Genomic DNA, 14,302 nt, shown 5'->3' on the forward strand with positions numbered 1-14,302 from the left:
ATTTCTCATTCAAGCCACAACAGTCTCTTTTTGAAGTCCTGGCCTGGAACTCCCAACACACCAGCCTGACTTCAAAGTTGTGGCAATCCCCACGTAAGCTGGGATCACAGGCCTGGATCACCACCTGACTAACCATGTGGTTTACCAAAGGGGTCATACTGTGACTACTGAAACAATTCCATTCTATGGAATACTTCATTTTTTTAAAAAAGGTGTTTTGGGTGGATGCATTCCAGAAATGTAAGTGGATGCACACTAATTAATGTTTTTTTGGATAGCCAGTGTCCCACAGCCTTAGAGGGAAAGGTCCATCCACCTCATCATGTTCAGATAATCATTGAAATACTGCTCTTGTAATGATCTGTCCTGTCCCTTTAAAAGACAAGCCATGCCCACTCCCTCTTTTCCAACCCCCTCCACTGAGGCAGGCAAATCTTCCTTCCTGCTTGCAGCCTGACTCTCTTCCTTCTCTGTCTCCCTCTCAGAGAGGCAGCTTCTGTCTCTCCCCACTTCTCCCCCTCCCCTTCTGTCACTCTTTTTCTCTTTCTCTCCCTATCTACTCTTCTCCCCTTCTTCCTTTCCCCTCTATAACCCACTGAATAAATATCCAACCTCACTCTGCATGGCTTGCCTACCTGGGACCAGCCACTTTCAGCATGGGAACTGTGCCATCCCTGCCTGGGACTGGCTGCCCTGGGACCTGTTGCCTGTCCCTGCTCGGAGACCTGTGGCGTGGTCTCATGGCATGCCCATCTGTCTGTCTCTCCTTGTGGGCTGCTGCAGCCACTCAGGGAACTGAGGAACTGTGCTGTCCCTGCTTGGAACTGGCTGCTCTCGGGACATGCTGCCTGCTGCCACATGCAGACCTGCAGTGTTTCTGCTGCTGAAGCTGTTGGGGATCCGCAGCATTTCACTAAAATTTTCCATTTTAACTCTTGTGGCTGAAGAGGAAGCCTCAGTAGATCCTCCAGTGACAGAGTAGTGCTTGGCCCTTGCTTAAGGAGATTCACTGAACATATGTGTGAGTTCATCACCTTCCACCTTCACACATAGTAAGGGCACCTCACTTCATCTCTCTTTGTAAAGCAAATTTCCATTCACCTGATTCCTACCTTTGAAGTGATTCCTGTTATGGTTTAAGTAAAATTCGGCAGACCCCCAAGTGACTGCAGCAGGCAGAGAGCCATGAGACCACACTTCAGGTCCCCGAAGTGGTGGCAGGCAGTGGGCAGTGGGTCCTGAGAGCAGCCAGTCCCAGGCAGGGATGGCACAGTTCCCCAAGTGGTTTGCAGAGGGCCACCAGTCCCAGGTAGGGAGCTGCATGGTGGGTGAGAGACCTCAAAGGGGCAGCCAATCCCACGAGGAGAGACAGATAGATGGGCACACCATGAGACCATACCGCTGGTCTGGACCTGGGCAGGGAGCCATGTGGCAGGTGAGAGACAGAGACATGGATAGGCACACCATGCAGATTGAAGTTAGATATTTGTTTAGTGGAATATGGAAGAGAAGGAGAGAAGGGGAAGAACAGAGAGAAAGGCAGAGGGAGAGAGAGAAGGGGGAAAGGGGAGAAGTGGAGAGAAGGAAGAGACAGAGCTGCCTCTTCAACTGGGAGATGGAAAAGGAAGGACTCAGACTAGAAGCTGAAGATCAGCTTGTCTACCGGATTGGGGAGGGAGTAGGTGTGGCTTGTCTCTTAAAGGGACAGAGCAGACCATTACAGTTCCTGAAAGACCATATGCCATATAAGGAGTAAGGCCATTTGCTTCCTAGGGAAACCCAGTGCTGTTGAGAAGCCAAGATGAAAAGACACAGTGATCTTTCCACGCTGCAGTATTCCCACAGCTGACCAGTTATGGGAGGCTCTATTTATCCATTTGTTGTTGGATCTTCTTACCCACATCTGTCTCCTCTTCACTACATGGTCACATTATCAAACTCCCAACATAAAACCTGGACCTTCAAAGAATGCCATTATTTTTAAGCTCAGAGTTTAAAGTATGTTCAATGTTTATGATCATATTTTAAAAATATATTCCAGCTGAGTGGTGGTGCACACCTTTAATGCCAGCACTCAGAAGGTAGAGGCAGGTGGATTTCTGTGGATTTGAGGCCAGTCTAGCCTACAGAGCAAGTTCCAGAATACTCAGGGCTACACAGAGAAACCCTGTCTCAAAACCAAAGATATATATATATACATATATATATATATGATTTAGATGGCAGGGCGGTGGTGGAGCACGCCCTAATCCCAGCACTCGGGAGGCAGAGGCAGGCGGATCTCTGGGAGTTTGAGGCCAGCCTGGTCTACAAGAGCTAGTTCCAGGACAGACACCAAAGCTACAGAGAAACCCTGTCTCGAACGCCCCCCCCCCCCAAAAAAAAACAAAAAAAAAGATTTAGATGAACAATGATGAGTCATTATGCATTTTATTCCATATTCATTTATTTATTTTGGTCTTGTATAGGGAATTATGGTTATGGCTATGGGCATGCACATAGCACAATTTATGAATGGGGGTCAGAAGACAGCTTGCAGAAGTCAGTTCTTTCTTTTCACTTTGTGGGTCATTTAGAATGGACTAGGGTCATCAAGCTTGGTGGCAAGCACTTTTACCCACTAAGTCATTGTTGCCTAAATCCAAATTGTGTAATAATTTAATAGAAGGTCCACAAGACAACTAAATAGGTAAATGTGCTTGCTACCAAGACTGATGACCCGAGTTTGATCCCCAGGTCTCACATGGTAGAAGGAGATAATCAACTCCCGAAGCTTGTCATCTGATCTCCACACATAAGGAGACACACAGACACACACATCATGGCCTATGCACATGTGCACACATGAATGAATTAATTATACTAAACTTTTAATAATTTAATAGTTAAGAGTAGTCTTGAGTTAGCAGGCTTTCAAGATGGAGTGTGATTGAGATTCAAAACACAAAGCACAATTTTGTAACTCTATGTTTGTTTCATTTTTGCAGAACAAGAAATGGAACCCAGAGCCTTGAACATGCTGGGCACTTTGGTGCTCTACAAGGGGAGGAAGATCCCCCACTCTAAGCCACTGTTTTAATTGGAGTCAAGTAAGTGTTCATTAAATGTTGAACTCAACTACTGCCTGACAGTACATTCCAAGAAGGTGAGGGCTCAGCATGGTCTGCCCCCACTGTAGGAACCCAGCTCACAGCTCTAGGTCTGAGTGTTGAAGGCCATGTACCCTTGAGGACTTTGTAAGATCCAGTCCTTGTCACAGAGCTACTGCTTCACAAAGCCATCAACACATGAAAAGGGGTCACTTTGCAGTCCTATCTGGCGACTTGTGAAATAGTCAAGGCTAAAAGGTTCTCAGTGAGCTTTTCAAAGGGAATACCTTACTGGAAACACATGCAGATTACATTTTTGTGCCTTCCCCATTTTGCTGATTGTCTGCTGGAAAAACCGACCACAGGGACTATATTTCACCTCTAACCTGTTCATGTTGGGTTTCCTAAGGCCTGAATTCTACATGTGCCAAGCCCTCGTTACAGGAACTAAGCCTGCACAGGGTCATTTCATCCTTTATCCTTTTGTATCCAACTCTTGACTCCGGAAAAACAAGTTCAGAATGTTTTTGTTCCTATAGAAGAGTGAAATGCCTAGTCCTTCCGAAGGTCAAAATCAGGGGGCTGCAGTCCTTTAAGTTGGTCACGGGGAAGGCAAAAAAAAAAAAAAAAAATTAGACTTTTATTGCTGTGGATAGCAATCCAGGAGAAAAGAGCCTACAGGCCCCAGACCACCCCCTCTTGGAGCTCTTTAGACCACAGTCTTCCCCACTCACTTCCCTGCCTTCGTGAGAAAACTCTTTCCAGTGGATATCCGTGGAGAAACGTGCAAGCATCATCTAGGAAGGACATGGTGTAGTGGTTACAGAGGTATCGCAGCAGACTGCCATGCAGATTGTCCACAGCAGCTAGCCAGTTACTACTGGCAGAGACAGTGCCAACATAATGAGACACAAGACTCAGAATAAAATGCCGTCCCTGGGAGCATATTCCACCGGCTTCCTCTGCTCCTGCTTCTGCTGGTATCGGGCCTTCTGATAGAAAATGATGATGACCACAGTGACAATATTCAGAAGGATGACAAGCAGAACGAGCCAAAATGAGTATCCGTAAGAGTGGGTTGTTGTCTTGATGGTGATATCTGTATAAAGCTTGTGGGACAGTTCTTCTGAGAGATGGTTGGACTCTGTATTCCCCACGAACAGTACCATGGTCAGGAACACAAAGGGTGCTGAAAAGAAGATTGAGCATCATAAATGACACAAGGAGGCACTCTTAACATTATTTTTACCCATACATGTGTGCATGCATGTATGTGCCTTTCTGTGGTATGGGTCTGAATGTGCATACATGTATATGCACATACGTGTAGGCCAAAGGACAACACCAGGTATTTTTTTTCTACTACTCTCTATTTTTATTTATCTGTTTATTTTTGCTGAGAGGGCAGAGACTCCCACTGAACCTGGAATTCCCTGTTTCAGCAGCAAGCCTCCGAGATCCCTCTTTTCTCCCCCTGTCCCTGCCCACCCAGAAACATGGTTAATGATATGCACCATTCTGCCTGACTTTTTTCTTGATTGCTTGGGATCTGAACGCAGCTTCTTGTTTCTTTGTAGCAATCACTTTACTCGTTGAGCCATCTACCTGTCCTTGTGATACATGTTTTAAAGTTACTTTAACTATTTAAATATGTATATGAGCATGCATCTGTGTGAGCGTAGATAGTCACCCACAGGGACCAGAATAGGGCATCAGACCCCTTGGAGCAGGTGTTATAGGTGTTTGTGAATCACCCATGGGGAGGGGGGCAGATTCCAACTCAGGTCCTTGTGGGTAGGGATTGGGCAGCAGTCACTCTTAACTGCTGAGTCATCTCTCCAGCTGTGTGCCACCCCTCTGCATTTTTTTTTAATATCCCTGATTTTCTTTATGGGATACATAACCCATAGGCATTTATTCAATGGCTACATGGGATTCTATAGTGTTTCAAGATGAAGGAGACTGTAAAAATAAGACATAAGAAACAAACTAGATTCTAGGCATGCCATTCTCAATATCCTTCAGGACAGTATCTAACCTGCAGGCTCAGATCCTCTCAGAAGCTGTCTCTGGGTGACACACAGCCTGTGCCCCCGGGCGACGGATGTAGAGGTGGGGGTGAGTGGACAGGGGATGGAGAGTGGATGTGGTGGGCGTATGGACAAACAAGATGTGGGAAGACACCAGCATCACAGGTGGAAGAGCAAGGGTGGGCAGTGGGTCACCCCCAACTGTGAAGGGTGAGTCCCACCAGGAGCAAGAGAGCCACAGGCTCTCAAGGGCTGGACACGTGCTACAAGGACTAGATAGCCGCTGCGGATAGTCTGCTCTGCAGGACCCAGGCAAGTGTAACCTTGAACCAGGAAGTATCTTCTGCAAAGGAAGCGTACAGTTGCGTAGGTGGGCAAGAGGCAGATAGTAACCAGGAGTCATAAGGTCTCTCTTTGACTTGGTGAAAATATTTGGAAAAGGATGGTAGTGATGCCTGCAGTGGCTAAGAACACGCCAAAAACCAACGAACAGTGTGCTTTAAATACGTAATGCAAGTGACAGGTATTCATATGCCATGAACACTGGAATAAAAAAAAATAAAACAAAACACATTGGGAGGAAGATGAGGGTGAGGATGGATGCTCATGCCCAGGTGGGGTTCTGACACATCAGGGGAATCCCCGGGATGAAGTCTGTCTGGGATCCTTCATCTGCTGACATACACAGAATGTGCATAGCTCTGAAGTCTCGGGCATTGGTTGTGTCCCACCCCACAGGCAGGGAAGCTCCCCAAACAGTCCTCTGAGAGAAGCTAATTAGGGGGGTTTGCAAGAGGAGAATGTTTGAGCAGCCCGTGATGACACACCTCACCCACAAAATAATGGCTTTATTTCTTAATTATTTGCATGAACAAAAGTCCCGTTCCTCTGATGCTCACTGGGCGCCTCTCACCCCTTCATTATCCTTCATTTTCCTCTTGTGAAGTTTCTTATAAAAGCTTAATTAATCATAAAGGAGTGGAATGGGCACAAGGTTAATGCCTTTACCCTAAAGTGGATTGTCTGGAGCTTTGATTTGTACAGGGAAGGGCTGGCATGTAGACACCTTGCCTATCTGGGCCCCTCGAGGCAGATGCCTGGAGCCAGGGGTTCCACACTGCTTCTGGTCCTTCCGTCCTTCCTTCCTTCCTTCCTTCCTTCCTTCCTTCCTTCCTTCCTTCCTTCCTTCCTTCCTCCCTCCCTCCCTCCTTTCCTCCCTCCCCTCTCCCTTCCTGAAATACTGGAGATCAAATCCAGAAGCCTGAAAACAGTAAGCAAATGCTCTGCCACTGAACCACACCCCTGCCCTCTTTTCATTCTTTATTTTGCACAGCCAGACGGGTCTTGAACTTGAGGGTCATCTTGCCTCAGCCTCCTAAGTAGCTAGGAGTATAGGCTGCATCTAGGCCTGACTAGTCTCACAGCTTCTCCAGAGCTGTAGATTGAAGGGCTGCAAAAGACTGGGGATAGCAGTGGTGAGCTGTTCTGAAAGGCTTGGGGACAGGAGCTTCCTCTAGGGCCCATCCCTGCTGGGCTATGACACCTACTCATTGCTTCCTGTGTTCTCCAGTTGAGGGACAATATGTTTATAGCAGACAGTTTGTGACAGCCTCTCTGGATCCAACCTTCTCTCCACCCACCTTAAAATCCCCTGTGGGCAACCCCAGCCACACCGGGACCAGTTTAGGTTGAGGTCAGGGGTCACGAGCTTCAGGCAGTGTTATGGCTGTTTCTTCTTATGAGAATCCAACCAGATAATCCACTTCCTTTTCTGCCCACTGGGCCTGCTCACCAACTGCAGCTCAGGTGAGCATGGGCAAGCCTACCTCCACAGGGAATTGTAGCCTTAAAGTCAGTCTGATACCAGCCCTCCCTCACAGCTTCCCAAAGGCCAGGAAGCTACATTGTTAGTGCTAAACAGAAGCGCTTCTGTAGGATTAGCCTCTTGCAAACCAGTTTTTCACTAAACTCTGTAACACTCCAGATAAGCAAAGAAAATCAAAGGCTGTCTGAGGGTATATGAGGACAGAATCTGTCTTACTGAGCATCGGGACACAAAAGACTACCTCCAACTCTTATGTTTGCCCAAAGGCCAAAGGTCTCCCCCAGACCCAGGTCAGAATGCAAATCTGGCCCTTACACAACCCTTAGGGGTGGTTTTTCTGCTGATGTCACAGCGCTCTGTGTCAGAATATATGTCTGAGGCAGAAGGACCGTGGGAACTCTCTCCCCACAGCCTAGGTCTTTGTGGCTAGACATAAGCAGGCGGAGGGGTGACTTTCCAGACTCCTTTTCCCATTTTCCTTCTCAGACATGTGCGGGACCTCTGATACATGGATAGTCAGCCTGTTCTCCATTGCAAAGGAAAAGAGACGAGGCTACAGCCTTGAGGGGCCAGCTGGAAGCCCTGTGGGCTGCAGACAGGGCAGTACACGCCCACTGTAGCCTCTTGTCATCTCCCCTTCTCCTTTGGTGACCCACTTCTCCTCCACGTGCCTCTGAGGCTGGAGAACAGCTGACCCTGGAGCCCCCCAGTATGGATGAGTGTTCTTATCCAACTTGACCAGTAGGATTATCTTTCTTGGCTTCAGACATTGATGAGGTCATGTCAATGTGTGAATCTATGAGAACTGGGCCCAGGATGCTCTCCTGACTCCTGGGAAATGGCAGATGTTCCCTCTAGAGCTGCCTCTGGCAGAGTTCAGGGTGGGTACAGAAAAATGACCTTTAAGAGGATTGAATCAACTGTGTAGCGGGTGCAGAGCACACACTGGGAAATCAGCGTACACAGTGATGAAGAGAAACAGACTTCCCACGATATGATCTCTAAATCCAGCCATGTCTGAGGCCTCTGCTACTGTTGGATCCGAGCTACATGAGCAAAACTAAGAGCAATTCATTGTTTACCCTGGCAGTGAGTGAGGTCTGGTGGCTGACGGAAGGGCCCTTGATGCTAGGGACCTATGTCTGGATTTGTAACCAAGTCCCTTAACCTCTGGTTCTGCATTCCACTACAGTTGTGGAGGTTGCAGTGCACGGGAAAAACCCATGGAGAGTCTTTTGACTGAGTCACAGCAGGTCCACTTCCCATCTGGACTCTGTCCTCCACCCAGGTACCCACCCACAGAATAACAAAATCACCTAGCAACCACACAGCATCCTAGCCCACAAGAAGAGTGTTGGCTCCAGATGGTATCCTCCCTTGCTCTGTGAGTTAGTCATCCAGGTGAGGCATCTCTGGAGTCCACATTTGCCCCTTGTGAAGGTAAGAAGGAGAGCGACGTGTGTTTATGAGCATGCATTGGTATGCATAAGTATACATCTGTGTGTGCATCTGTATCTGTGTACATGTATGTGCACACGAGTTTTCTCAGGAAACTCACCGCTGAGTCCGTTCCAGGTGTAGACGCCCATAGGACCCAGGAACGTCTGGTAAGGGTTGCTGATGCTGTTGTAGAAGGTGAATATTGAGCTCAGTACAGAAGTTCCCAGACTCAGGACCAGGAATAAGATGGCCACCAAATGCAGAGTCTTCTGGGAAGAATTATTCAATATCCCTAGAACTAAAGCAACATTTGGTGAATGCACAGTACAGAACGCAAATCCTAAGTACAGCCAAGCTAGAGAAGCTGTGGTGTCAGGGAAGGAAGCAGTATTATCATTCATCCTGTAAGACCAAGACGGCATGGACCAGAAGATGGCTCCGTCAGTAATGTGCTGTAGAGGTTCAATCCCCAGAACCCACCTAAAAAAACCAGGGGTGATGGTGAGTGCTTGCAATCTCAGCGTTGGGGAGACGGCTGAGACGGGTGGATCCCGGGGCTCACTGGACAGTCAGTCTACTTAAACTGGTGACCTACAGGTTCAACCAGAGACCCTGTCTCAAAAACCAAGAAGGGCATCACCTGAAGAATGACAACGGTAGTTAACTTTTTACCTCCACCTGCACACGTATACAGATGCACGGGCACCTGCATAGACACACTGAGTGCACATGTACATACAGGAACATCACAAACGCATGAAAATGAGACGACATCCTTCCTGGCCAACCAGTCAGTGATTTTACTTGATTGCATAAGCACAGCACTAAAGGTGGCTGGATGTTTATCTGAGTTTTCAAGTTTTAGCAGACGGTGGTCCCTCATACCCGCAACTTTCTTACCAGTGATCTCTGCCCTCCGAGCCTTGTTAGTAGGATAGATAGCAATTCCATTGCCATAGCTTCCCTTTGGGTCTTAGAATCAGTTGCTTCTGACAGAAATGTTTAGGGCGGGTCACTGTGCAAATCCACGTGCAGTGAGACTCCCAGAAGCCCTGTGGCTTAGAAGAATTCAGTGAGCCAGGAGCAGATGACAGAGAAAAAAGCTGGAGAATAAGGGCTGGCGGAAATGGCCAGAGAGGGGCGAGCTCATAGCTAGCAGTGGTTACAGGAAAACATTTCTTGCTAGATCAAGTCAGTGTGCTTTCCCTGAGTCCAGACTCCATGTCCTGGTCTCCACTCCAACACTGGAGGCAGCTGGGAACACAACCTTCTGGTTCCCCGCAGAGCTTCCTTCTAAGCTTAAAGCACTTTACAAAATACCATCTGCATGTATCTTAAATGCAAAGAAGCTCCATAATGGGACTGCACTCGTGGAAAACACAACGCAGGTGCACTGGGCAGAGCTGTCAGAACCGCGGGGTTTCCAAGATCTAGCAGCCATTTTCCAGGGCCTCGAGCTCCCCCACATCCTGCTCTACTCCCACACATCAGACCAGATGTGACAGGTGTGCTCTTCCTAGGTGCGCAGTGCAGCTCCTAATGGTTGTCAGTATATGTCAGGATCTCCCATGAAAGTGTTTAGAGACTGTCTGTGAAGCCCCAAGGAAAAGACCACCAGAGAACGAGATTTAGTGCTGACTATAGCAACACTAACAAACATCACTGGGAACTCAAGCCATAGTGGCCACAGAGGGGTGAGTAAGAACTAGTCAAAGCCTCCTTCTCTTTCTTCCTGTTTCACTGGTTCCCACGGATGTGGAGACAGTCACAGCCTTAGCTCAGCACAGCTTTAAGGAACAGGAAGTAGCCAGGCAGACCCGGATTCTTAGCTTCTAGGGCTGTGTGTGCTGGCTCCCGTGGGACAGGAGGAACAGCAAAGCATCTTCTGAACCATATCCTCCCATTCGCCACCATCACCCTCTCTTTGCAAGGTGCTGCTCTCTATCCCCGTACCAAGAGAACTATTGAGAAGTTCTCCGTGTATCAAGTCCTACTGTACATGCCCTTGATTTCCACCCTGTTCCAGATGCTCCCGATGCTCGCTGTGGAACTGCACACCATGCACGGGTGTCTCCTTTCTGACTAGTAAGGAAAACAAGAGCCCCCGTGTGGCTGAGAGACTTGTGTAAGAAACGGGGGCCTGGAGGGAGGACTCAGTGGTTAAGAACACTAGTTGCTGCTGCAGCGAGCATGAGTTCGATTCCTACCAACCCACATGGTGGCTCACAACTATCTGTAAACTCCAGTTCCAGGAGAATCAGCATCCAGCTTCCAGAAGAAGTCCTATTCTGACCTCCATGGGCACATGGTCCACACATATTCATGAAGGCAAAAAATAAACTAAAATAAATAATTCTTTTTTTTAAATAAAAAGAAGTGGTCTTTACTGAACTGTGTTTCTGGGTGATCTGAGCGGACACGGGACCCCAGGATCTGACATTTACCTTGTGGAAGAGTATGTGCTCAGCCCAGTTTGGGAGAAATCATCTTAAATTTTAAGTCTTTCTATTTGTTTCTCTAAATCTGCCACATCCTCCTTCTAGACCAAGAGGGCGTGATCAAGAAATTGGGTGGCAGCAAAGTCCTCCATGAAGAGAGACAGTATCCTGAGTAGTGTGTGACTGAGCCCAGGTCAGGCATCTCCTGGAAGGGAGTGGCCTGAGGACAGCAGCAACGGATACTGCTGCATAGCAAGGGGCACTGTCTTAAAGAGCAAAGGGATGTGCAGCAAAGAGGGGCAGGAGAGACGGGAACTTGGCTACAGCATGTGTTAAACATTGACAAACATCCCTTGTAACCCCAGGAGAACAGAGCCTGCACAAAAAGCAAAACCCCAGCTCAGCAGTGAGCGAACCATGACCTCCCACCCCCACTGAAGAGCATTTCTCTCCTCAGAGGCACAGGGCAAAGCTCAGCTTCTACAGGCAACACCTCCTTGTCATTATGATGACTGGGCGTTTCCGTGACTTCCATCAGTGACCCCTTTGGGAGATTGATCCCCTATCCCACGTTCTCTGTCTTGTAACCTAAGCGAGGCTCCCGAAGACCACCTGGACTGGGGCTTCACTAGTCCCTGACTTAACCAAGTGGGATCTCTCTCTGGCTCCTCCACACTCTTATGTAAATGGCATATTTAGGAGGTTTTGCTTATACTAGCTCAGTATGTGCTGATTTTGAAACTGGAGGGAGGTGACGTCACAAGGAGAATAGGAAAAAGCAGCCGAGCTAGGGAGACACACCCAGCCAGAGGTCCAGACTGGTCCCTATGGATGTGTCAGCCATTCATCACCTCAAGGTGGATCCACTTCCTGTTCCCCAGCAGCCAGGTCAGGAGGAAACCCTTGCTCTCAAGGGAACTTGGCTGGGGACAAAAGAGCTTTCTCTCTCCTTGACAGTCCAGTAGTCAAGGAAATAACTGGAATATTTAAGCCAAGAGCAGAAACTTGAGTGTGAGGAACACGCCTGGTGTCCCGAACACCTGGATTTCTCTGAGTGTCTCTCTGCCTCACACACTGACTTCGAGTTCTAAGTGAATGTTCACTTACAATTGGAATATTGCATTAAGAAGCGACTGTGCAGGGCTGCAGGTATGGCTGACTGGGTGAAATGATTGCCCTGAAGTCATCAGGGCCTGAGTTCAACCCTCCCAGAGCCTGTGTTTAAAAAAGAAGCCAGGCACAGAGCCTGTAATCCCAGCCCTGGGGAGACTGCCTTGCTTGCCAGTCAGTCCAGCAGAATCAGTTAGTGGGCTCCAGGTTCCCTTCGAGACCTTGTCTCAGAATGTAGGGTGGAGGGTTTGGGGAGATGGCTCAGCAGTTAAGGGTGCTTACTGCTCTTCTTGTAGAGAACCCAGCTTCCATTTCCAGCACCTACACAGAGGTTCTCATTACAGGGGAGTCAGTACCTTCTTCTGGTCTCCTTGGTTGCTACATCCACATGATGGACATACACTTGCACAAGCATACATACATACACATAAAATTAAAAAGAAAAAAACAAGATGGGACATAATTGGGAAACACAGGGTGCTGACCTCCGGCTTCCGTGAATGTGTGCACACTCATGCACAAGCACTTGCACGTGACATGCATGCCCCAAAAGAAAAAGAAAATGACAATCAAATTTACCTCTGCCTTGACTTTCAATAAGATTTAGCAGACGTGATTTTCCAAAGAGAGCTAATTTGGGGCTGCTGACTCATACTTTCCTACGTACTTGGGGGGGGGGCAATTCATCTTAATTTGAACTGCTGCATTGTAACGCTTATTTCTGAATTCCCTGCCACCTATGACAGCTCTGCCTTCCCAGCTCCAGCCTCAGAACTCAATGCTAAGCTGAAAGTTTGGTGAGAGTTAGCCAGAGTGCAATAACAATAGCTCTCCCAGCATCTGACAGCTGCTCCCTCCCCGGAAAATTAGCAGAGACATGGAGTTCTTTTTCTTTTTCTTTCTTTCATGGGACAAGCTTCCGATTCAGGAGTCCCATCACAATGGGAGCTAATTGCCCTGATTCTGGTGGCCTCAGAAAGAGGCCAAGAACAGGCAGCCACAGAGATGACAGCAGATATCTCAGCCGGGGCATTCAGACACCCAGATCCCCACAGGAGAAGATTCATTCACTTGGGTCCCACTTGCCATCTGCCCTCCACCTCCAGGCCTTGTTTTCTGTGGTTCATAGACACTGAGAGGGATGGTGGATACTGTCAACTTGTAGGATCTAGACTTCTCAGGGGAGCAAACCTCTTTGCATGACTGTGAGGGAGTTTCTAGACTGGGTTAAGAGAAGTGGTGAGCACCAGGATTCACCTCCCTCCTCTCTTCTTCTCCCCTCCCCCACTTCTGTTTTCTACCTGTGGATACCATACACCATGTGACCAGCAACCACATGCTCCTCCCGTGGTGACTTTTCCACCATGACGGACTGTGCTTTCCAACTGTGAGCAGGAACAAACAACTTCCTTCCTTAATGGCCTTTGCCAGATATTTCGTTTTAGAAACACAAGTAACTAGGACTGATTCCACTCCCTCAGACACCTGGCCACCAGGGACCTGACCCAGTGTGATGCTGACACTAGTGCACATCACAGGGACTGAATAATCTTAGACCTGGGACTTCCCAGAAGTCACAGCTAGCACCTCAACATCTTGGACAATTGCTAAGGTTGTCTTGGGAGAAAACTGACTAAGCCTTCTGGTTTGGCCCATTCTCTCTGTCTCCTCCTTCCAATGTGGTCACATATATAAGAAGGAAAAAGGATAAGCAGCCCTCCTCCAGAAAACGCATCCTGATACATGAGATGAAGTCAGAGTAGGGAGTAGGGAGTCTTCACATAGTCTCAAGAAATCAACTTCATTTGTTCTTTACTTTGCAATTAGTTTCTGTGCTGTATTTACCTTCTTAATTCAGTTCTGTTTAATACCACAATGTTGAGATCACAGAAAAGAAATAAGAGCCAGTGAAGACTGGGGACAGAGGAAAAGCCAGATCGTGACAGCCCACTGGTGACAGTTGATCCTTGGCCTAAGTTCAGCACTCGGAGACCATTGAGCCTGACACTTGCCCTCAGCCTGCCTGTGTTCATCTGTAAGGTTGTGTCCTGAGCTATCAAACACAAAAAAATCAACTTCAAGCAACTACTGCCAAGAGGCATGCAAGTAATGCCCAAAGCTTGTTCAGCCTTGTATCTGACCAAGGCAAGGTTGGTGACCATTAACCCTGAGTCAGAATTACTGTCTGTCTTAAAACCATCCAGTGTATTAATCACTTTTTCCATTGCTACAATCAAGCGCTTAATGAAAGCAATTAAAGGGCAGAAAGTTCACAGTTTGAGAGTACAGTCCACCATGGTAGGGCAAACATGGCGGCAGGAACTCGAGACAACTAGACACATTGCATATGCAGTCTGGAAGAAGGAGGAG

At 47.9% G+C, this 14,302-nt stretch overlaps 1 protein-coding gene across 1 annotated transcript in view; it reads right to left on the bottom strand.

Annotated features, from left to right (window-relative positions):
- Positions 1-3,846: 3,846 nt before the first annotated feature.
- The window catches only part of Clrn3 (clarin 3), a 14,415-nt gene continuing 3,959 nt past the window's right edge, over positions 3,847-14,302 (bottom strand). Inside the window, exons 2-3 of the mRNA XM_005351419.3 lie at positions 8,503-8,682; positions 3,847-4,278 (exon numbers count right to left, since the gene is read on the bottom strand). Of these exons, the coding sequence (XP_005351476.1) occupies positions 4,007-4,278; positions 8,503-8,682 (452 nt within the window). The 3' untranslated portion in view covers positions 3,847-4,006. The remainder of the gene's footprint in view (positions 4,279-8,502; positions 8,683-14,302) is intronic.

This window comes from Microtus ochrogaster, chromosome 8, assembly GCF_000317375.1.
Source record: "Microtus ochrogaster isolate Prairie Vole_2 chromosome 8, MicOch1.0, whole genome shotgun sequence".
In the NCBI taxonomy this organism is placed as follows: domain Eukaryota; kingdom Metazoa; phylum Chordata; class Mammalia; order Rodentia; family Cricetidae; genus Microtus; species Microtus ochrogaster.